Source organism: Cenococcum geophilum (assembly GCF_001692895.1).
Source record: "Cenococcum geophilum 1.58 unplaced genomic scaffold K441scaffold_33, whole genome shotgun sequence".
In the NCBI taxonomy this organism is placed as follows: domain Eukaryota; kingdom Fungi; phylum Ascomycota; class Dothideomycetes; order Gloniales; family Gloniaceae; genus Cenococcum; species Cenococcum geophilum.
The window spans coordinates 654,467-679,671 of record NW_027137591.1 but is presented as its reverse complement, the minus strand read 5'-3'; the positions used below and the strand labels follow the sequence as shown (position 1 = coordinate 679,671).

The 25,205-nt window shown below is 48.0% G+C and overlaps 6 protein-coding genes across 6 annotated transcripts; 3 read left to right on the top strand and 3 right to left on the bottom strand.

Moving 5' to 3' along the window:
* Positions 1-2,665: 2,665 nt before the first annotated feature.
* K441DRAFT_679088 (uncharacterized protein) lies at positions 2,666-3,190 on the bottom strand (the record flags this gene model as incomplete). Its single annotated transcript, XM_067651225.1, has 1 exon — positions 2,666-3,190. The coding sequence occupies one exon, from the start codon at positions 3,188-3,190 to the stop codon at positions 2,666-2,668; it is 525 nt and encodes a 174-aa protein (XP_067501664.1).
* Positions 3,191-3,861: 671 nt separating this feature from the next.
* On the bottom strand, positions 3,862-4,759 carry K441DRAFT_688471 (40S ribosomal uS13 domain-containing protein; the record flags this gene model as incomplete). The annotated part of the gene is made up of 3 exons (XM_067652194.1): positions 3,862-4,159; positions 4,235-4,407; positions 4,676-4,759. The coding sequence occupies 3 exons, from the start codon at positions 4,757-4,759 to the stop codon at positions 3,862-3,864; spliced, it is 555 nt and encodes a 184-aa protein (XP_067501663.1).
* A 4,701-nt stretch (positions 4,760-9,460) lies between these two features.
* On the top strand, positions 9,461-11,078 carry K441DRAFT_614935 (mitochondrial carrier). Its single transcript, XM_067645703.1, has 4 exons — positions 9,461-9,699; positions 9,826-10,245; positions 10,300-10,645; positions 10,703-11,078. Exons 1-4 carry the CDS (start codon positions 9,524-9,526, stop codon positions 10,739-10,741), a joined length of 981 nt encoding a protein of 326 aa, XP_067501662.1. The 5' UTR covers positions 9,461-9,523; the 3' UTR covers positions 10,742-11,078.
* Positions 11,079-12,684: 1,606 nt separating this feature from the next.
* On the bottom strand, positions 12,685-13,050 carry K441DRAFT_571336 (uncharacterized protein; the record flags this gene model as incomplete). The annotated part of the gene is made up of 1 exon (XM_067643979.1): positions 12,685-13,050. A coding segment is annotated over one exon (366 nt), but the record flags the coding sequence as incomplete, so codon positions are not given.
* Positions 13,051-21,012: 7,962 nt separating this feature from the next.
* Positions 21,013-21,996, top strand: K441DRAFT_679084 (uncharacterized protein; the record flags this gene model as incomplete). The annotated part of the gene is made up of 3 exons (XM_067651224.1): positions 21,013-21,433; positions 21,481-21,610; positions 21,666-21,996. The coding sequence occupies 3 exons, from the start codon at positions 21,013-21,015 to the stop codon at positions 21,994-21,996; spliced, it is 882 nt and encodes a 293-aa protein (XP_067501660.1).
* An 876-nt stretch (positions 21,997-22,872) lies between these two features.
* Positions 22,873-25,127, top strand: K441DRAFT_663376 (uncharacterized protein). The gene is made up of 7 exons (XM_067649185.1): positions 22,873-23,226; positions 23,281-23,291; positions 23,340-23,696; positions 23,750-23,902; positions 23,951-24,005; positions 24,054-24,124; positions 24,169-25,127. The coding sequence occupies exons 1-7, from the start codon at positions 23,175-23,177 to the stop codon at positions 24,916-24,918; spliced, it is 1,449 nt and encodes a 482-aa protein (XP_067501659.1). The 5' UTR covers positions 22,873-23,174; the 3' UTR covers positions 24,919-25,127.
* Positions 25,128-25,205: the final 78 nt, after the last annotated feature.

Here is a 25,205-nt window from a genome sequence, read left to right as displayed (position 1 = left end):
GCAACAAATTTGTTGTCAGACCCAACTCAATCTTCTAGCATAACGTACACCATCTAAGGTAAACTATGTCCTTGGAGACTAGAACTTGATCCCTGATTTCGGACCCCTGATTTCTGCTACCAAGATGCAGTGCTCTTTAAGCAATCGTCGCTTTCTCGATTGTGCCTCCATCACTAGCTTCGGGCGTTTTACCAAAGCTGTAAAAGTTTTCAGGATATCCGTACTAACCTAAGATTGTTATAGCGTTATAGAAATCTCTCCACATTTCTTCGAGCGCTTATCTGGAATACACATGTAATGGCGACAACTGGACAAACCGCGCTCGTACGCATGACCGAGGAACTGCAAAAGCTACAGCCTTTGATCCTATTACTGAGAATTGCTGACAAAGGTTGAGGTGTTAAGTTTCTGCGAAGATGATTTCTTTGCGAATAAGTTAAGGTAGCCTGAAACATTTCCGTCCTTTCTGCGATTTTATTTCATTGAACGCAAGTGGTGGGTCCCTTATGATTGTTCTTCACTAGTTATCTCGCCTTCTCATTGCGTCGTTTGTCAGTTGGTGAAGTTATGCTTTTGAGGGTCCTACGAGATCTTGTTTGCCCTAGTTACAAACTACAGAGGATTTCGCATATTCCGTTTCCTTACCATAGTCCGGATAACTGGGCTGTTGAAAGTTATTCGTCTTAATACGATATCCACTTAAGTTCTAGAGAAACCGATTCATCGTGGAGCCGAGAAATTTTGCGCCTCTCGGTCACTAATTACGAGACCACCAGATCGGGCTTCCAAATCATAGGGATTGTCAAGGATGACCTCGAGCATCTCCGCATCATCAACGACTCGACCAGAGCATTTTCGAACGGTTTCAGACCATGCGACTGTTGGTACCACGAAGACAAACGTTGGAAGTAGCTTTGCTTCTAAATTCTGCACTAATGCATGTCGCTCCAATGATTCTTAACATTGTTCGCGATTGCTCGGTTGCGAGCGTGCATCCACCACTAAGGTCCTGACAGGTGGTTACCGAGCGGGTACATCATTACCACGAGCACGAAACCCTATTCCCCTCCCTACGTTCACCTTTTGAACATGCAATCAGCCTGCAGATATGCACCCTTCTATTCTGGACTTCTCAGACAGGCCCATCACCCTATCCTTTGAAAAGCGGCATTATCTCGACCAATGCGATGTCGATAGATCCTTCGGATCCCCACACCATCCTGTGGCTCTACCGTCGATCTAGGCTGCACTGGCTGTTGTATTCGATTTGGGCCCTCATTTGCAGTAGATCACATCGACCGTGTCATCCGCGTGCCGCCGTGATACAGTCTCCAACCGTCTGGCAACTAACACCATCTCCCTTTGCAAGGGACGTGGGCAACAGCAGAACAGCGAGTTGAATGCCAGCACAGATTTTACCGTTGGTCGCTTCTCCTGTGAGATTGTCCAACAACTTCGATATCCTCCGTCTTGGATGCTGGCTGCACGAGGCCGATCTCGGATCCCGCTCGCTGGACTTCGAACTGGGACCGGCTTCTGCAATTGCATTCCAATTACCCCAGCGCACATGAGTGTTCACACATCTTTAACCTTGAGCACCTGATATGTGGATCTGCGATTCATCCCGGCAGAAACGAATGCGGCATTTCTTCTGCCTCGTAAGGTGTCCTCGGTCTAAGACGCACGCCAACACTCTCCGACCTGTTGCGCAATTCTCAGGGTTTTTAGAGTTCCCATCTATCAACAGTCAATCATCTTTACGTTGAATGTTGTTAATTTCCCTGTTATCACTTTATGGTGATTCCTAGACGGTTTATATGGTATGTCTTATTGGAGACCCTCATATAAGACTTTCCCAATAAGCGTTTGTATTCTTGCTAGAAAACCTGCTTTCGCAATACGCATTTCCAAGAGTTACCCTTTTTGGTGCACATTCATTATAATAAAGTCAGCTTGGAGACCATGACAGTTCTACATTGTAGAAAGTAGCTCATAATGCGGTCAACCAGGAGCCTTAATCTTGGTATTATTACTGATGAGATTTCTGCGCCGGGAAAAGCTGGTCCTAAAGCCTTTAAAATTGCGATCTCATAATCTCATAGCCATTCATTCTTGTTTTTAAGCCGTAGAATCTCTTTTCAATTGGATTGATTTATATCTCATAAGGGCACTTTTGCAAAATTCTTACTTCCGGGACTACCTTATTGCAGCAGGAACAATCAAAGCACCCTAATTGAGACAGGAGATTTATTGGCTCGTATTATATATACATTCAAGTGTTCGTAAAACGTATTCATTATTCGTCAAGTCATATGGATGAGCCTACATCCACCCATAAGTCATTAGATATCGTGATCAGCACGAATCACAAAGGAAACCATTCGCGAGACGCAGATGCAGACGGAAGGAAGCCTGACTCCCAATGCAGCTGAAAGAAGAAAATGCAAAGGAATGCCCCCACCCCAAGCCGGAAACAGCAAACAATAAGCACTCAAAATAACTGAAAAAAAATGCCGAAAATACGAAATCCTACGCTAGACCGAAGTAAGTGACTCCTCTTGATGCTTTTAATTTTGCTTTTGCTTTTATACTCTGGAAACTATACCAGCCGCTCCGATGCTCCGGCAGTGTTGCTCGAGTAAAAGTGTTGTCTACCAGAGCAACTCTAGTCCCACCAAACAGTCCTCTGGATGCGACCGTTGCGCTGGAGAATTGCGAGTACCGCGGCGCTGGAGGTTTCGACACCCCACATGCGCTGAATGGGCCCAGCGATCATCATCCAGTCGAAACGCTGAATGTCGTAGAGGTCAAGGACGACGCGAACAAGCCAGGGATCAACTGCGACAGAGTCCTCATCTTCATGGAGCGACCGGCGCTCGTAGTCGTTTGAAGGCGATGGGCTGCGAGATGAGGGGTGATTATTCGTATTATGATCGGGAATGGTCGACGCATTAGAGTATGCTGAAGGAGACGGGCTGGGACTCGAAGGAATTATGATTTGATTGATATTTGATGCAATTATGGCCGGTTGCGCCGGGCAGGCCGGCGAAGAGGGTCTAAAGACCTGAGACGAGAGCTTGGACAGAGAAGGAGAAGGAGAGGCGCGAAGCTGTGATGCAGACTTGAACATCTCTGAATGAGATCTATGGACTTGCGGCATAGGAGACGGGGTGGTTGGACTCTTCATCATGATGATATATAATTTTTACACAGTAGGAAATATGAGACGAGAGGCGCGAAAGGAAGACAAGTTGGGATTGGAGGCTTATATCACTACTCCTGGGGGGTTAAGGTACTCCATACCTACAGTAGCTTTGGGATGGGTGGACAGCCGTTGCATTGTTAGCTCGTTCAGCAGAAGAAACGCGAAACGCAGGATGGGAAGAAAGCTCCGCAAATCCGGGGCGGGCCGTCTGTGTCAGGAGACACTTTAGAACCATTAGATAGTGGAGGGTGCTAGAAAGAGGGCTTTTTTTCTGGAAGGGTACGATGGGTTGTAGGCGCTCTACAGGGGTGTGACGTGTTTGATGGTACTTTGACCGCATCTGCGACCGAATCATGCCAGCCTTGGCTTTAGAGGGTCCGCGGCGTGAACAAATCCTTCTCAAAACCGACGGATGCAGGTCGGAAGTTTAAAAGGCTCCACGTAGCAGGGTCAGAACGGACTTACAGTGGTTCCAGAGCTTTGGGATTGGATTCCATTTTGATACAGCTGGCCATCCCACGGCCTTCCTCAACCCGCAGAGAGCCGCATGAAGCGTAGTATCGAACCAATCAATGCCATGCAAATAACACCCTCCATACAATCCCACATCTCCCAAGCCTCCTTCCCCACGCCATCTCCACATGCCAACGCAGGACTTAACCCTTCTTCTTCGACACACCCACAGTGCGTCCTCTCCGACCAGTCGTCTTCGAATGCTGGCCGCGCACGCGGAGACCCCAGTAGTGGCGGAGGCCGCGGTGAGCGCGGATCTTCTTCAGTCGCTCCAAGTCCTCACGCAGCTTGCTGTCCACGCCGTTGGCCAGGATCTGTGAGTTCTTGCCATCAACGATATCGCGCTGTCTGTTGAGAAACCACTCGGGGATTTTGTATTGGGTGGGGTTTTGGATGATGGTCACGATGCGTTCGAGTTCTTCAGAGGTCAGGTCGCCAGCACTGTGATAGAGAATGTCAAATTAGCCTCCAGTTCTGGGTGACACAACTAAGGACTGAGGCAATGTGCTCCCGTACCGCTTGTTCAAGTCTACATCGGCTTTCTTGCAAACTAAATTTGAGTAACGGCGTCCGACACCCTTGATCTTAGTCAAGGCGTACATAACTTTTTGCTTGCCATCGACGTTGGTGTTGAGCAAACGAATGATGTACTGAAAGTTGCTTTTCTCTCCGGAGACGAGAGCTACATCCTAGTTAGCAACATTGTTGGAATTGATACCGGGCAGTGCGCAATACGTACACATGATGGGCAACTCGTCTGGGAAGTTGGCTGGAAGTTGGCTGTCGCGGTATCGTCGTGAGTCGTTCAACGGATTGCAAAGTCGAGATTGAGATTTTGGATAAGCGGAGACCAAATGTGCGCTTGGCATCACGTGAAGCGAGAAATGATCGGCGCTCCACTGGAAAGCCCAAAGTCTCCAACGTGCTGCATTTCATGAAACTTCATCAATTGCTTACAATCATACGTGATTTGGCTCTATATTTCTCCGGATTACTTCTTTCTTCATTCGTTGCGCTGCAGCCACGCGCAGAGCAGATCATCCCACCTGCACACGCCGTTAATAAAGGCGTAATATACGCGCGACGAGCCAGTTATATAGTCCTTGCCATATCGTATAAGTTTTGGAAGAGGTCCTGAAGTACTCTAAAACTGAATAACCAGAAGAACTTAAATGATGCGCTCAATGCGTGATACATCAAGCCATTCACGAAGACTTCGTTCAGAAACTAAATTTAGAAGTTCATTCACCTTTATCAAAACATCATCTAGATGAGAAGGATCAGGTTCCAATGATTTCCTATGTGCTCTTGGATAGCCACATGTATTTGTATTGTGTACAACTATCCACACTTTCGTGTTGCTAGATCCAATTGCTTCTCACTTTCCACTCTCCTCTTACAGACACTCATCAATTCAAAGGCTGCAAGAAGCCGCATATTGTTTTCCTTCTACTTTATCGTTACCGTCATCGCCAAATATCACTAGTCAGCTCATAAAGTGATAAAGATGCACGCTCCGCAAATACCCTAGGTCATGCCCTTGAATTTGGCCTAACGTCACTCTAACTTCTCACACGTATCTGCATAGCCACGGCCCCAATAAAGAGAACGTCTACGCGACAATCAATACTTAATGAGGCCATTTATGGAATACTATTTATCTACGCCGAGAATTAAATATGAAATTTTCAAGCTATCGCAAAAAAAAAACCAAATACAAGACTTTCCATTTTCCAGCTACTAAACTACCCAACGTAGCCGCTAACGCCAAGGCTAAGTGCTAAAAAATGCAGCTTTCCAAGATTCTCAACGAAGACACTTTATAGGAGGTCGGGCCAACTAGGCCGTCCAGTGTCATTTACAAGCCAACATGTTAAATTCCACTCAAAAGACCCGGACGTTACAGAAGATGAATCAGATACATACCGATCAGTCCGTGTCGATATTCAGATGCTCCAGTCGCCCAAGTTGACTCAGCCGACCTCCCAGACATATTATTGCGCCTAGAGAAATTACGTAAGGAGGAAATGGCAAAGGTAGAGTGGGAACCAGAGCACAGCTGTGGCCCCTTTACTTGCACAGCGAGCACGGAGAATATCATGATCTACCTTGATTATAGCGCCTCTGAAAGCTTCAAAGGAGTTGAGCCAATCTTCATGCAGACATCAGGTCTCGGTGTGAATACCGCTATGCTCGATGAATACCGTGCAGGGCGTGGCCCTCGTCCACGGGAAGACCTTGACCTCTTAGCGAGTTTACGAAAAGGAAGGAGCCAATCTGCTAAATATAGCAAGCAGGCAACCGGAAGCTCAATAACAGCAGGCTGTGATCCAAGGCCTACAATTCCGTCCTACGCCGAGGTTCTTAAGGAGCTGGAGGGTTGGAATATGTTGGTAGGGGGGTGGTACGTGGGCATCCACAGGAGCTTCCTGCGATCACGTGATAACTTCGCTTGTTTGTATCCCTTGCACTTATCTCAGTTGACTCAGACCCTCGGAGAGAAAATCCACCTCACCTCCTGCAAACTCCTGAGCCAATCAGCGGCTGGCACCGCCACACCTCTGTAACCCCTGTGACTCCTACAAACTCCTAAGCCAATTAGCGGCCGGCGCCGCAGCCTAACGTACGCCGCAGGCGTTAGTGCTTGCGCTAGCTTTAGCAGCCAATTACAAAGCGCCGAGGTGGATTCCTCTCCGAGGGTCTGAGGGATTATGGTCGCGTTTTGTAAGAGTGTGCCACTCTTGCTAGTAGACGACTGCTGTTTTGCCTTCAACGCCGTATATCGCCCCCTAATATACCACCGCTCAACTCGCCGATACCTCCATTCGAAAGCCCTCCTCTTGCTCTNTAGAATCCATCCGCAATGGAGCCCGATTATGCCCCTAATATCTCTACAAACGTCTGTACGAACGCCTGTACGAACGCCTGCACGAACGCCTGCACGAACGCCTGCACGAACGCCTGCACGAACGCCTATACAAAGCTCTGCTCAAAGCTCTATACAAAGCCGTTCACAAGGCCTTCAAAAACAAGCCTAAATACAAGGTCTATATAGAGAAGCTCTCTGCTCAAAGCTCAGCTCTGCTTGAAGCTCTGCTTGAAGCTCTGCACGAGGCTCTACTCAAAGCTCTATCAAAGCTCCACTTGAAGCTCTATCAAAGCTCTGCTCGAAGCTCTACTCAAGGCTCTGCACGGAGCTCTGCTCAAAAGCTCTGCTTAAAAGCTCTACGCGAGGCTCTGCTCGAAGCTCTACTCGAAGCTTAATACGGAGCTCCAAATCTCTCCTAATACGCAGCACTGATATACTAGGAAGACTCTATAATCGTCTACACNAACGGCTCTATAAACGTCTATACGATNAANTAACCAAACGCCCGTACGAACGGCTNTATAAACGTCCATACAATTAATCAATNAATTAGTCACCCACACGAACGCCCGTACGAATGTCTGCACGTCTGCACGTCTGCAATCTACACGTCTGCACGCCTGCACATGGCTCTGCACAAGGCTCTGCACGAAGCTCTGCACGAAGCTCTGCTCGAAGCTCTGCACGAAGCTCTGCACGAAGCTCTGCACGAAGCTCTGCTCGAAGCTCTGCACGAAGCTCTGCACGAAGCTTTGCACGAAGCTCTGCTCGAAGCTCTGCACGAAGCTCTGCACGAAGCTTTGCACGAAGCTCTGCTCAAAGCTCTGCACGAAGCTCTGCACGAAGCTTTGCACGAAGCTCTGCTCGAAGCTCTGCACGAAGCTCTGCTCGAAGCTCTGCACGAGCCTTTGCCCAAAAGCTTCCCCCCTACTGCGAAGCAGCCCCCGCAGCACGACAGTTAGGTATAGTATAATTAGGTGAGCTGTTTATAATAGGGTACAAGAGGTACCTTATAAAGTTTAATAGTAAATAGAGTTGTGGTGGTAGAGTACGGTCGCCATATTGATGAGGGTAGTTAGGTGAATACGGGTTCAAAAACACGTCTTTGAACTTTAAGGCTGTACTTCGCCCCCTAATACGTTAATTAGCTAGTTTAATTAATTAGAATATATTAGTAGGAGAGGTTATAATGTAAATACATCGCGAACTGTGGCAATAGCTGCTAAATTGGCCCTGGTATAGCTATTTGAATTTAATACACGTTGGAAATGGCATACGAGTTGCACCAAACACGCGCCCATAATCTCTCAGACGCTTCGCAGAGGAATTTAGGGGTTGCAGGGGGGCTAGGGGGTAGCGCGACGTTTTATTGGCTCAGGAGTCCGCAGGAGCTAGTGCGCGCCGCAGAGTGGGGCTGTGGCAAGAGAGTGGGGCCATGCAACGCCACAAATTCCTTGGAGAAGCGGCTGAGGCACCTGAGATAACCTTGCACCGATATCTTCGTTAGAGATGTGGCCCGTGCACGCGATCGGCATCTTACCGCCCGTGTATACACCTCATTGATTGGTGCGCACGGGCCACAGTTCTAAGCGCAGGTATCGGTAAGGGGTATATTCTCGTTCTACCATTATACACCTGCGTTCCAGTGCGATAGGATAGCCAAGCGCATGATGATCTTGGCCAGAATTACATGCATTTTGGTGCTAGGGGAGATAAAGGTACGATGAAGAAAGGCTTGAGTCTAGTGTGGAAGGAATTAAACCGTCACTATGCAACCAAACATGCCTTGCTGCAAGCGCATCTGGAACATCAATGGCTGTAAACGATACCGAAGAAACGGCGCACCTCGGAAAGGAAAAGCGGTTATTGAACCGACTTCTTTATGAAGCGTGTAAGAAAAAGATACTTGAAAAAATAGAGCAGGGAAATATGCACGAAAAAGATAAGCGCCTAAAGGAGTTGCAAGGCCTGACAGTTCTCTATGCAGCGCAAAAATCAGTCTTGGCCACGCAACTCGCTCCGTTCTCTGAACTCATACAATCATGCGAGGGTTAGTACACTCTATTCGTACAAAGTGTGCAACAAGAATTTCAGAACATTGAGCCGCATGAACAAACCCTTGGAAGCTTCATAGGTGATACTTGTGCGAACTCGCGAAAATTATTGACATGAGCTAAGAGGATGTTTGCTCTCGACAGGGAGGATATAGCTACCAGGGAAGATGAGAGAATGAAGCGTCTAAGCCACCCAGGAACCTTTGACTTCATGCATCGAGCGAGGAATAATAATAATACCATCCAAGACGTCACCCAATCTGCACTACAGCACTGTGACGGGTTAGGGTCATCCTTACAAGCAATGGTGGGAACATTCAGCGAGTATCACGATGTGCTCAGTAATGCATACGATGCGCATGCCTCAATCAATAAGAACTCCAATTCGTCTGGATTACGGTGATGATGAGGCTTCCATGTTTCTGCTTTTAATTTTGACCTTATTCTTATCTCATTGACTTTGTTGGGGGGGCCGGCATGCCAATTGACATGTTGGAGTACGGGATTAGCATGTGGTTAAGCTTTTCGTTACCTCTGGAGAAGCACTTCTAACCTAGTGATTCCGATGATACTTTATTCCTAGGTACGGCCTGCGACGAGTCATGGGCGGTGATTAGGATATATAGAGGGCTAGGTCAGCGTTGCTCGGTTGATCGGCAGCATCAGCACGAGAAAATATATGGGTTGTGAGTGGTTGAAGTTCGGGCGGCATGGCGTTTTCCGGGTTCGGGTTGGCCCGGGGCAAATTTAGCACGGCTGAGATGATCTTTTGAAAACACCTTAACTTTCGCCCACTCCCTATCTTCATCACAACTCCAACTCCAACCTCAACCTCTCCTCTCCTCTCACTCTTTCAATTCCTTCGCTTCTACCACCTCCGCGATGGCTGCTGCTCCTCCTCCTGCATCCACGGGCTCCACAAAGCTCGATGCTCTCAAGCAGACCGCTACTGCTGCGGACCCTGCAAAACTCAGCGGCCTCCAGCTCTATTCGAGATTCGCCTTTGCTGGTGCTGTGTGCTGCTCCGTTACCCATGGCGCTCTCACTCCCGTTGATGTGTAAGCTATTTTCACTCATTTCAATACTATCAGGACACTCAATGGCAAACTATAAAATGGCCGAGCCAAAAGAATACATTTCCTTTCCGCCGCCCAATTGCCGGGGCTAACATGGACCCTGAATAGCGTCAAGACCAGGATCCAACTCGACCCGGTAAAATATAACAAAGGTCTGATTGGAGGTTTCCGACAAGTCATCTCAAGTGAAGGTGCCGGTGCGATATGGACTGGCTTTGGTCCTACCGCTGCAGGATATTTCCTCCAGGGCGCATTCAAGTTCGGAGGTTACGAGTTCTTCAAGCAGCAGAGCATCAACTACCTTGGCTACGAGACCGCCTCTAACAACCGGACGGCCGTTTACCTTGCTTCCTCTGCCGCTGCTGAGTTCTTCGCAGATATTGCCCTATGTCCTCTGGAAGCCACCCGTATCCGTCTCGTCTCCGAGCCAACCTTCGCTAGTGGCCTTCTGAGTGGCTTTGGGAAGATCCTGAAGAATGAGGGTGTGGGTGCCTTCTACTCCGGTTTCGGCCCCATTCTGTTCAAGCAGTAAGTCTAGGATCAGGGATATGGTACATACATCGGCTACTAACCTATTTACAGAGTCCCATACACCATGGCCAAGTTCGTCGTTTTCGAGAAGGTCTCTGAACTCGTCTACAAGACTGTCGACAAGAACTCTCTCTCCTCCGGCATGCAAACCACCGTCAATCTTGGTTCCGGTCTTATTGCCGGTTTCGCTGCTGCCTTGGTTTCTCAGCCCGCAGATACCATGCTTAGCAAAATCAACAAAACAAAAGGTCTTCCCGGTGAAGGGACAACCAGCCGTCTGATTAAGATTGCCAAAGAACTCGGACTGCGCGGCAGTTATGCTGGCATCGGCGCTCGCCTGTTCATGGTGGGGACCCTGACCGCAGGTCAATTTGCTATTTACGGTGATATCAAGAAGGTATATGTTCGATTTTTCTCCTATATTACGGAATATCATTATGGCTGACCACAGTAGGCTCTTGGTGCCACCGGAGGTGTGGAGATTGCGAAGTAGATACAACCTTAAATGTTGTGACAGCGGTTCAACGATCATGCAAAAGCGGCTATGACAGTACGGTCTTCTATCTCGGAAGGCTTCTCCTTAAAGGAAAAGCGGGTCTGTCTTCGTTTTTGCATATCTGGTATCATTATGGGACTTTCTTTCGATTTTTTGCTTTAAGCCGTTGAGGTCGTTTGTTATAGAACGTAGAAATCCTGACCATGGTGCTGGGAACTGTAACAGTAGGCCTTTTTAGTATCTAACGAATAGATGGTGTGATTGTAATACCCTAGGGATGAGTAGCGTTGGAAATACCTCGCTTAGAGCTCTTCCATGATTAAGCCTGGTGAGTTAAGCATGCTGTTCATATATTAAAGATGCTACTGAGGCAGTGCTTTAATCAATATTCAATATCAATATAAGGTCGTATTGATATTGAATATTGAATATTTTGCCAAGCCTCCATACAAATATAGAGTAAGGACCGTGCACCTGATGATATAATCACGTCGAAGAACCCTCTCCTTATCTCAGTGGACTCATACTAAGAAATCGATTGCGCTGGCGCGCTAATCTCCTTCGGATATTTGATCGATTTCTTGGTCTGAGGGACTTTGGCGAGATTTGTATGAAAGCACAGGCGTTTTTTAAATAGGAAAACTCTTAAGATCTCTATCCCTTCGACCGTCGGCGTCCTACTTATCGATAAGATAATGGGTCCGTGCATACAACGCCAAAGGTTCGTCAATCTAAGGTTCCTTATTGGCTAAAATCTTATCGATAACGTTGGACACAACTCGACTGTCGAAGGGATAACGTCTCTTAAGGTAAAAATTATATTAAATTACTCGGGAGATCTAGCTCTATAGATTATAAGATTTTAGGCTTTTGCGCCTTTATACGGGCCTATCCCTTAGCACGTTGAAATTGGTCCTAAGCTTATCGATAAGAAATAGCCACTTAGATTGGCTGAATTTGATACGCGTTGTTTTGATACTGGTGTTCGTGCACGGTCCTTCTTCTCTTAGGCTCTCAACTTGCTAGGGATATATAAGAGTGCTTATACTTTTAATAATAGGAATTTTAACTTTAACGAAATTAATCTTAGATTTGGGAGGGGATAATATAACTTAAAGGCTTTTAATATATAAAGTAGCCCCCTAATATTTACCTATGAACTTCTAAGGACCTTATTTTATTATATTGTGGAGGAAATCCACTTATCCCTTGAACCGTCAGGGTACTACGTTATCGATAAGGGAATGGCCCATACGTATATCCGCAAGCGGATATCGCTAACCTTTTTTGTTAAAAAGTTGATTCTACGGTCTGAGAGACTTTGCCAACGTTTCTTAAGTGACGCGATATAGAGTAGTTACCTTTTTTAACGAAATTGATCTACACCCCTATAGCAGCTATAATCTTAGAAATACCATTAAATCGATCCGTAGAAGCAGCTTTATAATTAATTAATATATCTACCCTATTAGCCCCTAGGATGTTAAGCAGTAAGCGCCACCAAACGGTTAATATATTAATAATTAAATTGCCCGCCCCTACTATAAACACAGCACTAGTTAACTGGCGGACGCCTACCTAAACGCTAACTGGAGCGTCCGCTAAGCGGATATTAAAGGGAAAGAAGGTTAGTGCAGGTTTGCCAGCACCATCAATTTCGGTCCTGCGTTCGAGCACTCCATCTAATTGCTGACCCTCTGGTCCGCTGGGAGGAAGGCTCAGATTCATTACTTAAGTCTGTGGAGATCGAGTACGAACCTTCTCCAGGGTTTGTTCAGACGGTGTTGGACTTCATACACAACGGCGGCTTCGCGCGTCACCTTTGTCAGTGTGTCGGACCTCTTGTTAACTTGGAGCGTCTTTAGATCTCGCTTCCGAAATAATCACATTGAACAAACCATGGAGCTGCGATTTCAAATTCGACATAACAATCTTTCATTTCATTCCGGCTTCAGAACTCTATCCGAAAACCAACCCAGAAATGTGTCCTCTGCCCACCCACACAAAAGCCTCAGCGCTGCCAAAATCTTATAACACCCAATAATATCCCTGGTATCTCCAAAATCCACCGCATCAATGATCTCAATCGAGTGTTCTAGATCCCGGGCAAACATAAGCTTCCAATGCTCGTCGGAAACTAGGACAAGTGGGAGCGTGATAGGCACGGGATCCTGGGTGAGCGTGCGCAGGCGGTTGAAGTACGCCATTGCCCAGACGGACAGCTGCACCTCGCCGTTCTCCTTGCCGCCGTCGGGCGACTTAGTCTCAATGCTAATGGCGACGGGGTTGTAGCAGAGAGGCGAATAGTCGCATGNATTGATGGTCCGTTGGAGTGGTCGAGGAGAAGCGGCCAGCCGGGTAATAACCTGGTCTTCTCCGAAGAGCGGCGGTTTAAGGGTAATGGCGTAATCAATCATCTTGCTCTTTAAGAGCTCGCCATACTTGTTCCCGGGGACCAGCTCCTTAATAACGCGCGCAGTCTTGATATTATGGTATTCGAAACCAGGGCGATTACAGACCGCTTGTTCCAGCATCCGGCTGTGCACCCGTTCGTTCCAGGTAGGCTCATGAACGTATTTGGTTTTGCAAAACGCAGTCGAGTCCCGAACCCCTCTTAAGGCTTTGAATTCGTCCATCAACTGTTCCCTAGTTATGCCGTTTGCTTTCGTGTCCACGAAAAGGTCCAAATCATCAAGATCGCCACCGGCATCATTTTTAACCTCATCCTAGTGGAAATGTAAGCGAAGGGAGTGGAGATGAGTGCGGACGGACTCGTACCTCGATTCCCAGCGGAATAACGCTACGGGGCACACGAGCCAAGCTTTGGATTGCCTTGTAAAGTCCCCGCACGTCCTCCGGTACGTCTGCGGGCGATTTCACCGTCTTTGGGGCCACCATCTTCTCCGCAACCCGAAGATCGACCATTCGTTCGGTCGGGCTGCGCGATCGCGCCTTCGAGCCGGTTGATTCGGTGACAGACGACGCTGACCGGTCCATGTCTTCTCTGTCGATGTCTAGTTCGCCCTCAGATGCGCTGGGCGTCAATGCTGGCATTGCTGTCTCGTCCAGGACCGGAACAGGCATGGTAGGAGCAGCCGGAGCCGGAGCGAGTTTGCGCCTGGCACGAACTGGCCGTGGTGTGGCATTGGGGTCCATGACATCCTCTGCCGCCGGCGCCCCGCCCCCTGCGCCCCCTGCCTCCCTTGCAGCGATTCTGCTCGATATCTTCGATGGCGATCGTGGGGCATGCGACATGACGGGTATAGGTGCGTTCGGCGCTCGTTGTCGCTTGCGCGGGCGCGGATCGTTCGGGGGGTCGATCTCTGCGAGCGCAGCGCGCCTTCGTTTGGGTCTGGAGAAGGATGCGGGCGGAGAAGGGGGGTGGAAGGATGGAAGTTGAGTTTGCTCAGATGCGGGGCGCTGCCTTCGAGGCTTCTGCAGGTAGTCTGTAGGGATTTGCGGGTCGGGCGGCGGCTCAAAGTCACCGCCCGCATCTAGGACCGCCATTAGCCATACGTCGGGGAGAGCCATGGGCGCAGCGTTGAGGATGGAGGCGGTTCAGCAAGAGTGGAAGCGTCGGGAAGGAGCTGGAGATGGTTTGTGATGGGAGAGATATGGTGACAATGGGTCTGTCTCCTGTTATTGTGACAAGGCAGTTGCCGTGCCAGCGTCTGCCATGCGCGCTAGGCTCGCCGGTTGTTCCGCGCCGGAATACCAAACCTCGAGCTTGTGCAGCGACACCATACGCTCCACATCGCGTTTATCCATGCGGAAACCATAAATAAACATCGAGCGACTCACCTGATTACCGTGTCAGCTTTTGCATCGCGATTGAAGTTGTGTTGGTAGCGGCTCATTACCCATCAGATTTTTGCTAGAGCTGGAAACGTTTATTATAAAAAAGCTCATTGCGCAAATGAGTCACTAGCGAAACCGGCTTCCCCTCTCGAGTAGTCCCAATGAAGTCTACCCCGCTCGCAAACGTGAGTCTTGGCATCCTACCTTATACATCCAGTAAAGCGCCAGCCATGATTCCGCCACTGTTCCAGACACATGATTTGCCACTGTACAAAAGAGAACTTCCGGAAGTGGAGCGACCAGAAACGGGTTCTTCGCTTTCCTTCACAGTTTTTCAGGCCCAACGATATTTTGCCCTATTTATAATATCTTTGCCCAAAAACCTGCAAACTTTCTCCCACAGCCCCATCCAATTCAGCACCTTCCCCCTCAAGCGGAATATTAAGAAGTCTAGGAAAATGGGAAACCGTCTTCAGTAAGAAGGCGCGACAAGGCAAGCTTGGGCAGCGTTCCGAAATCGGCAAAGTAATATGCAAGTGAGCCCTGGCAGAACAGCCCAGCTTTCTCGTAATGCCAACGTACAACAACATTATGGCCGCGCCTCCTAAACCTACGATGGCTAATTTCAATAATAAGAGCTCTGTCCAGAACCAAAGCCGGGCAGGACATTAACATCAATAATGTCGCTTTTCTCATCAGGCAGAAATGTGGCACTAACGTAAAACTAGGACACCAGTACAACTAACACAAATCATTGGGGTACCAACGAAAGTTTTGACCAAGTTTACGCTTAATAAGCCTTTTATTTAAGCCTCGATTTAGAGTTCTAATTTAAAACTCTAATTTAATTTAAAGACCGTAAATTTAAAGTTTTGAGCACACCAAGGGTGTAAGGGGTTATATTGCGGTCACCTCGGGTTGCCCTTAGGATAGCCGTCGGTCACGTGCCGGAGGCACGTGCACGTAGTATATAGTCTCTCTGATCCCAGAGGCCTCACACCTCCTCAAGGATTCGTCTCCTCCACAATCTATCCTGTTCCTACAATCGTGCCTTATAGCCCCCTGTCTACAAAGTCCCCTCACAGAGGGCCTCGATGGATATGCTAGCTCAGCGGCTAGATCCCGATGACCGATATGATAGCGGTGTCCTTGTGGGATTCATGCTACCGAATGCCATAGTTGAAATGCCCACTACACTCCCGCCAGTCAACAATAACGCCTCTGTTCAGAAGCGCAAGAAAGCTGATAAGAAGAGCAAGTCCAAGAAGGGTTTGAGCATTCAAGATACGACCGATTTCACCTTGATTCCGCACCAGGAGGATGCGTTGACCGTTGTTTGCCGTATTTCCAGTCAACCCTGACGATAATGGAATATGCGAGGGCTAGCGGATCTCGGGCAGTAACTCTTGGCAGTAACTTTACCGCCCGAATCTTTTGATCAGCGGCGGCTTAGCAGGTAACCAAGGCACTACTCGGGCACCTATTTTACATACAAATGCAATGTTCACCCACCCCGGCATGCCCCGCAAGCTGCCGCACGGTTAAACGGAGGTGCACGTACTTTTGTCACTGCCAAGATCAACGTCACATCAACCAACGCCGCTCAATCGCCACCCAAGCTCTATATAAATACGTGGCAATGGCTCCCTACACCAAGATTCTCATCCAAAATGGACGCTTCTACCTCACTTACTCCTGCCGCCACGCCTCAGGAAACTCAGCTCACGAGAAGCTAGGAAATGAGAACGCGATTGCGGCGATGCAGACAGCTATTCAATCAAACCCTCCTGAACACTTACTCGAGCCGGAAGCTGGTAAGCACTACGACACTTAAGACTTAGAAGAATAGGAAAGGAACAAATTGCCGCAGTGGATTCGGGTCCATTTAATGAACAACCTCCCCCAAATCGCCTCCCTCGGCCCTCTCCCGACAGCACAGAGAATGTGGCATTTTCTAGTACATCCAAGTTACAAATTAGTATTGGGACCCACCAAATACATAATATAACCGTGCGGTGGCATGTCTCGGAGTACTTCGGTATTAAAGCGCCCGGAATGTTTATTTACCATCTACCACTAACCCAACACTGACTTACTCTTCTCCCTAGGTGACCCTACCTCTCAAGTCTTTGTTTAAGTCGCCTTTGCAACTCCCGAACAAATCGCGTTTACACGTCAATTTGCCTCCGGATTACGTTTCCTGACGGGATTTTGGGTAACTGGATTTTTGGCAATTGCGATTGAAAATCTAAATTCATAATATGGGGTATCTCTGTCACTGCAGTTGTTACTACAGTAATAGAGACACCCCATATTTTAGTGAGTAGTTGATCTGCTGTAGTCCAAAATCTTAATCGTCAGAAATTTAGGGCGCCTCTGCCACTGCAGTGGCAGAGGCACCTCAAGTTCAACACCACGCCAAGCATCACGACTTTCCTGCAGTACGCCAATCGATTGATCTATGGTTCTAAAATCTAGATCTACAACACTGAAAACAAGCTCCAAGCCACTGATTTTACACCGGCAGAACGAAACTTGGCAAGAGATTCGGGCAGTAAAGTTACTGCCAAGAGTTACTGCCCGGATCCTGCCCGAGCGGATCTCTGTGGGTCTGGTGGTTTTTTTTTTGAAAGAATGGAAGGATGATACCCTCACGAGCGTCCTGGACAGGCAGAAGGTATGGCCAAAGCGTGTGAAGAAATTTATTCTACGGCGAGCTTTACCTGAAGGCTCGTTGACACACAACCCACGCCGCTCCTCCTTCCAAACCACCAGCAGACCGATTTGAACGCTATCAAAACCCTCGTGGCCACGTATTTAGCTACCGGGGAGCTATGGATTTTAGACAGCCTTGATGTCGATCGCCCAATTGGCCCAAAAAGACCGGTCTTTCTGGCGAAGCCAAATAGGACGTATTTTATAGGTTGACACCCCCCCAGGGGCTAGTAGCTTGACAGTAGCTAGTAGCGCTTGAAGTTTTTCTCCGTACCCCCGGCCTGCATCGTATCCAGCTGCCCTCGTGTCCGGCCCCGGCACCGCCTTAACCCGGCTCCCAGCACCTGCCTCGTTTCTTGGCCCACCTTTGTGCCCCCGGTCGCTAAGTCTGGCGTGTGAAGAATTCTCGCTTTCCAAAACTGAGGGGAATCGAACTCATGTTATAGTCGTGATGTGGTAATATTACTGGTGCTTCTTAAAATGCGCAAGAAGTCACCCGGGCTCATAACTGTCGACCGCAAAAAAATGGGTCGTAAAAGGACTCGTGTAGATTAATCTACGAAGAAAAGAGACTATATATACATGAAATAGGTGGCGAAGGCTGACGTCGACAATGACGACTGTTACGTCATTGCCACCTTGATCGACACTTGAGCAGAAGCTTGTCCAGCTTGACGATGACTTAAAGCACCAACCAGAAGCTTCAAACGTCGCTCTGCATTGCCTTCTACGCCTGAAGCAGCCATTCAGCATCAAGGATGGCCATGCAGCCGTCAATGAGTCCATCGTAAGTTATTTTTCATCAACGAGGTCCTCGCTCAATCTGGTATTGACTTCCCAAATAGACGCTTTGGCCGATTCTCGACAGGCTCAGTATCACAGTATTCGAAACGACGAGCTTGGCCAAGGCATGCAGGGCTGAGTCAATACCCATAAGATATAGCATAATCCGTGCTGCCATTGCATTTTGGGTTGTGGAAGTACGAAAACTCGGGGGGGATGCGGGGAGTGACTTATTGGCTCAGCTTGCAAGGGAGATGAAAGAAATGTTGGAACTTCAATTTGGGGATGGGGAAGCAGACGCTCTTCCCGCCAAAGGTCCCGACTCTACACTCCTACGTTTTGTGGAAGCGAGCAAGGAGCACATCGAGGGGCTCACCGAGTTCTGCAGCAAGTGCATCCGTGAGATCGAGAAGGGTTTGGGACCATCCCCGGTTGCGGGATCAATAGAGAGCATTCTGAAGGAATATTCTAATACCACTGACGTTGAGGGAACAACGAGGTGGCTTCATGAGGCCAGCGTGGTTTTCAATATCAATATTGCCAATCAGATTGATCAATATTGTTACTAATCAATATTGGCGAGTATTGGCGATATTTGTAATATTTACAGATCTTCTTGGCACCCCTTTAAAAATTTAACTTCAGCATTATACGGATAAATTATTAAATATTATCGCTTCTAAAGCAGACTTATTACTTTTTAATATAGAGGAGTTGTTAGTAAAAAAAGACTTTTAACCTATAGATACTAGTTAGTAGGGATTTGCGAAGCAAATCCTATCCCTCCGTCGTGCTGCGCTGCGGGGGCTGCTTCGCAGCGGGGGGTAAGCTTTAGGCAAAGCCTCGTGTAGAGCTTTAGTAGAGCTTTGTGCAGAGGTTCGCGCAGAGCCTTATGCAGAACCACGTGTGGCGTGCAGGCGTGTAGACGTATAGATGTCTAGACGTGCAGACGTTCGTACGGGCGTTTATATGGACGTTCGTATAGGCGTTCGTGTAGGCAATTAATTAATAAATTAATTAATTGTAGAGCCGTTCGTATAGACGATTATAGAGTCTTCCTAGTATATCAGTGCTGCGTGTTAGTAGAGCTTCGAGCAGAGCTTCAAGTGGAGCTTTGATAGGGCTTTGAGTAGAGCCTCGTGCAGAGCTTTGAGCAGAGCTTCGATAGAGCTTCGAGCAGAGTTTTGATAGAGCTTCGAGTAGAGCTTCGAGCAGAGCTTCGAGCAGAGCCTCAAGCAGAGCTTGGTTAGAGCTTTGAGTAGAGCTTTGATAGAGCTTCTCTATATAGACCTTGTATTTAGGCTTGTTTTTGAAGGCCTTATAAAGGGCTTTATATAGAGCTTTGAGCAGAGCTTTATATAGGCGTTCGTGCAGGCGTTCGTGCAGACATTTGTAGAGACGTTTGTAGAGACGTTCGTATAGACGATTGTATGGGCAATTACATAGACGTTTGATTAATTAATCGTATAGGCGTTCGTACGGGCGTTTGTATAGGTAATTAATTAATCAATCAATTAATTATATAGGCGTTCGTACGGGCAATCGTGCGACATTTATAGAGCCGTTCGTAGGGACGATTGTATGGCGACTAATCGTATGGGCGTTCGTACGGCCGATTATAGAACCTTCCTAGTATATTAGTGCTGCGTGTTAGTAGAGCTTTAGAGCTCCATATAGGGCTTCGAGTAGAGCTTCGTGCAGACCTTTTGCAGAGCTTCGTGCACGGCTCCGTGCACGGCTTACCCCTAAGCTCATCCGCGAAGGTTCTTGCGAAGGGCCCGAGCTTAATTATATTTTTTGGCGGCTGCCGTTTGTCGGCGTTTCGCATTTCGGACAGTGATCATTGCTAACAGAATGTAAGTGAATTTATATAAAGATTCCTTCCTATCGAACTGCTCGTTATTGCTACATACCTATTGAAACCTTTGTTAAAAAGTAAGATGGAATTCCCGTCCTGCAAATTCCTAACTTTTCGTAAGAATGGGAGGTTTGAGGTGAGAATACGAAGAGTGAAGAGGGATATTTACCTGATCGGGAATAGTTCGGGTTCTCGTACTCTGGTTTCATTGGCTTGTACCTAGGTGGGTAACCCTATCGCCGTCATGACCCTATCACCTACATTACGGCCTAATACCGCCATGATCTGGTGAGATTTCCGGTATGATAATCACCAAAAAGGAAAATATATCAACAACGAATAGCGTTACGCTCTCCACTCCAGGGCACTTAAAACGGAGCGTAGCCGTGTGGGTAGCCTTGGAGGATCCGTAGGGGGCACTGAAGAGAAACATTATACAAGCTCTCCACCCTTGACGCCGAAAATGATAACCTTTTAGACCAACCATCAGCCACACAAGACGATGTGATGTGGCAGACTACTTAGAGTGATCAAATAAATGAAATTATGAGATTCTGTGAGGCGCGTATCCCCCCATGAGACGCGGGAATGCACGAGAGTAAATACGGATGTGGGCCATTCGTAAGTTTCATCAACCGCCATGGTGATGACAGTCGTAATGGCATCGTTTAGTAACAAGCCACCACGGCTAGTCACGTATCCTTCTCACACTACTCACTCCCCCACCGCGGTATCGTTGGTCACCGTCTTCGAACCAACCTTCCTACCCGTAAAGGCGGCTTGAGTTTACCAGCCGTCACCATGTTCAATATTACATTTCCACTAGTCCTTCTCGGCCTCACAGTTCTTTTCATCACCGGATACTCCATCTAGCTTATCCAAGCGCCCTACAAGCGGATCAAATATGGAGCACCTGGGGGTAGACAAGCAGTGAGGATCCCTGCGTTGAATGCACCATTTATAACCCACAAAACCGACAGAGAAGCGCTCAGTGGAGTTTTAGGAAGTGTTGGGAAGGAAAATACAAGAACGAAGACGTAACCAATGTGGCACAGCAAAAGATGGAGATAGTCCGCCATCAGAGACGTCCATAGAAGGCTCGAGTCTCAAAGGCATGCCGCTCTCAAACCTGTCGCACCTGAAGAGCTACCCTAGCTCCGCGTTCAAGAAGCATCCATCAAATTACATGACAATGGGTTTGAGAAAGCTGGACGCAGAAAACTGGTTGACGATTGATAGCGAATATGACCAATACTATAGGGCAAGACAGCAGCTTCCATCAGAAGCGAAAGAGGAAGTGCTGCAACGCCTTCCAGGGGGTGAAGCAGCCTGTGAAGAACATCTTGGAGCGGCAATCCAGTTTTTGGTTAAGGAATATCCAAAGGAACATGAGATTTTTGAAGGGCACTTGGGGCAGGAGTGGATACGCAATAATATGACAGGGGAAGAATTCTCCATAAAGATGCCATACAATCTCCACCCGCTTGAAGTGGTGGCGCGGCTGGTCGTGGAAGACTTTAACATCATGATGAAAAGTGAATTCACTGGTCATCATCTTCTGTAAATACTTTAAAATGTTTAGCTATAGGCAGAGAAGAATGGCTAATGAAAACCAGACTCGCGAGCGCTACATTCTCCCCGGCTGGCTGGTATCTTCGAGACCGGATTGGCAGTTTGGTCACAGATCTATGGTTCAGTGCCGCAGTGGGAGGGTAAGCTTTCTAAACCCGTCGAACAGTAAGCCGGTTCTGACTAGACTCCCAAAAGTGTTTCTAACGCCCTCAGCTACTTCAGCCGGCTGTACCAAAAGAGCTTCATGGAACGATCGTCCTTTTTTGTCCAAGTACGGCCACCGGGCGAAAGCCTCGCAGAAACTTCGTTCATCCAGGAACCGAACGACTTCTTTCCCGGAAACGTGAACAATCTATGGCCTCGGGACATTATCATTAAGCGTGAGAGGCAGACCTTTTGTCGACTGCCGAAGACCAATGCTGTTGTTTTCACGGTCAAAACTTCGATCACCCCGCTTGTCCGATTCCCAAAGGAAGAGCTCAGGGCCTTGCTGCCGAGATCTGGTCATGGCTGGAAGATATTATAGCCTTTAAGGGAAGGAATCTTTGGGGAAGACCTGTGCTTGGATATTGCGACGGAACACAATGGACTGTTGAGGGTGTTGACTTGATGTCGGAGTACGGGAGTGTCGTTCCATGACGGATTTTGGGAGGTGTTGCTCTATGGCGAGACTTGTCCGGAACACAAAGATGTGGCTAGCTGAAGATCTTTTGTGTCTGGCTGAAGGAAGGTTGCCTGTACGTGTAGAGGGTATTGGCGTGTACTTGTTAGAGTAAAGCGGGGCAATAAGACACAGATTTCTGTCCTCCCTCCCCTTTGTCCTCGGTTTTTCGAATCCTGCAGCGGCATGGATAAGACGGGAGGCGATGGAAGAAGAAAACAAAGGTGCAGATCCAATTTAACGGTCCACCTAGCCTTTGCGTTGCTTGCGCAGATCCGGCGCTATTGATGGAGTTCTCGCTATGCTCCAAGCTCATTGATGGCATCGCAATGCACAGTCAATCAGAGAGGCCAACGGCAGCCTTGATGCATGCACCTGAGGGCGTGGGCAAAGCTAGAGGGTAACATGGGGCCGCCGGCAATGCTCAGCTGCCAGGCCGGCGTGCCGAAAGCGGCCCACTGCGTAGCTTTTTGCAGGCTCCGAGCAGATCAGTCCCGAATCGTGCGTCGATCTCTGATCTTAGCTGCCAAGCCATTCCCGGTGCCACCAATCCGGGTGGCTCAGCGCTTGCAAGAAGCAACCTGAACCACAAATCGCATTTAATCGCCTTGGCTGCCTTGGATCGCCTTGCAATCCTCCAGTGCCAAGAGCGCTCCCGATTCCCACCAGGATCATCCAGCTAATCCATATATCTTGGGCGCTCAGCCTGGTTTAATAGCTCCCTCCCCTCCCAGTTCAAGTTGCCATTGCTATAATAATAGTAGTGATTTACGGTTGGGATTACCATTCCAACCACTCTCATATGCTAGCGCTTATACACGTCCCTTGATCAAATATCATCCTACGCTTATAGGAAATTAATGGTTAATAGCTGCAGCACATACTTTCGTACAGTTCCGTCATTTCTTTCCCGTTCTAAGAGCTTTAGAAGCTTCACCAATCGTATATTCAAACCAAGTTCACAGACCTCTTACGCATTCCTGATTCCTCCTCATCACGTTTTAACAAGTGCGAGATACTCGAGTACGGCAATCGGAGATAACATGGCAGAGCAGTCTCTTAAACGACCCAAGAAACTCATTGCTTGTTGTGACGGTAGGAAATGGCATTCCAAAACGCTCTCACTAAACTTAGGCTAATTTACGATAGGGACATGGATGGTGCGCGCTTCCATATAGATACTGCCATTGACTTCTAATACCTATCAGGACAGCGACAATGGGTGGGTTAAAGGCTCCTGGTTTGGGGGACCTGGCCATCTCCAAACCCCTTCCAATGTCACTAGGATAGGGCGAGCCATCCTGGCGGAGGATAAGGGCCATCATCCCCAAATTGTCTATTATCAGTCTGGTGTTGGCAACGGCAGCACGTTTCTCGAGCGGCTTGTTGGCGGCGGTACCGGCGAGGGCATAGGGGAGCACATTCGCGAAGCGTACGGTTTTCTCTCCAACAACTACACTCCAGGCGACTCAATCTTCTTACTTGGCTTTTCTCGAGGTGCTTTTACCGCAAGGAGTATTGGGGGGCTAATTGGCGGGATAGGGCTGCTAGAGAAAGAGGGAATGGTACAATGCACCATTGCTTTTCTATATTAAATTGACTAACAATACCTTTTTAGCCCTGGTTCTATGCGATATTCAAAGATTGGGAGAATGCTGGCGTAAAAAATTACAAGCCGATGATATTAAAATATATTCCTGACTTCTCTATCGAATCTCCTCCACACGACATCAAGAGCTACCTTGAAGGCTACCGAAGCGAGCTCAAAAAGGTTTGACCACCACCTCATTTAAGATTGCCTATGCTGATAGCAACACAGAGAGGATTGACTCGGGATGTCGAGATACAGGCAATTGGAGTGTGGGACACCGTCGGTAAGTTGTCTTTCCAGTCGTCTGTAAAATTGCTTACATTCATTGAAGGCGCTCTTGGTATTCCCACAATACCGTTTCTTAAAAAACTGGGCTTACCAGATTTCCTTCATGAATACAAGGCAGGTCGCCCATTCTCCTAATCGAACGCGACTGATTTTCGAAGTTCCTTGATGTTAAAATAGATAATCACATTAAACACGCGTTTCATGCCCTAGCCCTGGACGAACAACGAGCCCCCTATTCGCCCACTATCTGGGAAAAGCCGGAAAGTTGCACTACTGTGCTCAAGCAAGTCTGGTTTCCCGGGGTCCATTCAAACGTGGGGGGTAGCTACGATGATACTGGAATAGCCGACATCTCCTTGGCCTGGATGATGTCCAACCTCAAGCAATGGATTGATTTCAAGCCTGGTTACCTTGAGAAACAGTTCCACCTAAATCAGAAATATAATGCGAGCCAGAAAACCCCCCTTTCACGTGGATGGGGTTTGGGTAGATTATACAATTCGTGCACTTTCCCGCAGAGCATAGCGGGACGGCAGTCACGCACACCGCACATCTATCACCGCATGAACTACTTTACCGGAAAGGAGGATCCAGATCTCCTGAAGAATACAAACGAAACTGTGCATGCTTCTGTACGTGCGCGCCTTCGCATGGGGGGAAAGGGATATGAAGACAAAGGAGCGTATGCGCCGCAGTCGTTGATGAAAGAGTGGGTGCTCGACAATGGTGAGCAACGCAGTGATGCTGGAGCCACTATTAGTGCATCAAATAAAACGGCAAAATGGGTTTATAATGGGAACAATCCTAAGGCGAAAGGAAAGATCATATTGGAGGAACCTTTAGGAGACTTTGAGTTGGAGTTGCTGAGATTGGATCCCACCGCAGCTGCTGAAGTACTTGAGGGTTGATTGGGGCGTAGTAAACACGCAGCGGTGGCTATTTGGGAAATAAATGCATTCTGTAGGAGGGGTTAGTGACGGTGACTTGCTCCAGGTTCTTTTTCTAGCCAGATTGAGTCTCGTAAATTTCTTGCGCAGCGCTCTAGGAAATCAATCTTCTACATAATTTTAGGAACAGTCTTAATTCAAAGCTGTGGCTTTTTAGGAAAATAAAGTAGTAGTGTTGAGATAAACATTTGATACCCTTCCCTTTTGTTATGATTGAAGAAGTTAGATATCTTACAACCTCGGCTTCT

Bases quoted from the DNA above. Each gene is read 5' to 3' on its own strand.
- K441DRAFT_614935 (XM_067645703.1), top strand. From the start codon at position 9,524: ATGGCTGCTGCTCCTCCTCCTGCATCCACGGGCTCCACAAAGCTCGAT. The intron at 10,246-10,299 runs GTAAGTCTAGGA...ACCTATTTACAG, and splicing joins GGCCCCATTCTGTTCAAGCA to AGTCCCATACACCATGGCCA. The intron at 10,646-10,702 runs GTATATGTTCGA...TGACCACAGTAG, and splicing joins TTTACGGTGATATCAAGAAG to GCTCTTGGTGCCACCGGAGG.
- K441DRAFT_663376 (XM_067649185.1), top strand. From the start codon at position 23,175: ATGGCAGAGCAGTCTCTTAAACGACCCAAGAAACTCATTGCTTGTTGT. The intron at 24,006-24,053 runs GTAAGTTGTCTT...CATTCATTGAAG, and splicing joins TGGAGTGTGGGACACCGTCG to GCGCTCTTGGTATTCCCACA. The intron at 24,125-24,168 runs GCAGGTCGCCCA...TGATTTTCGAAG, and splicing joins ATTTCCTTCATGAATACAAG to TTCCTTGATGTTAAAATAGA.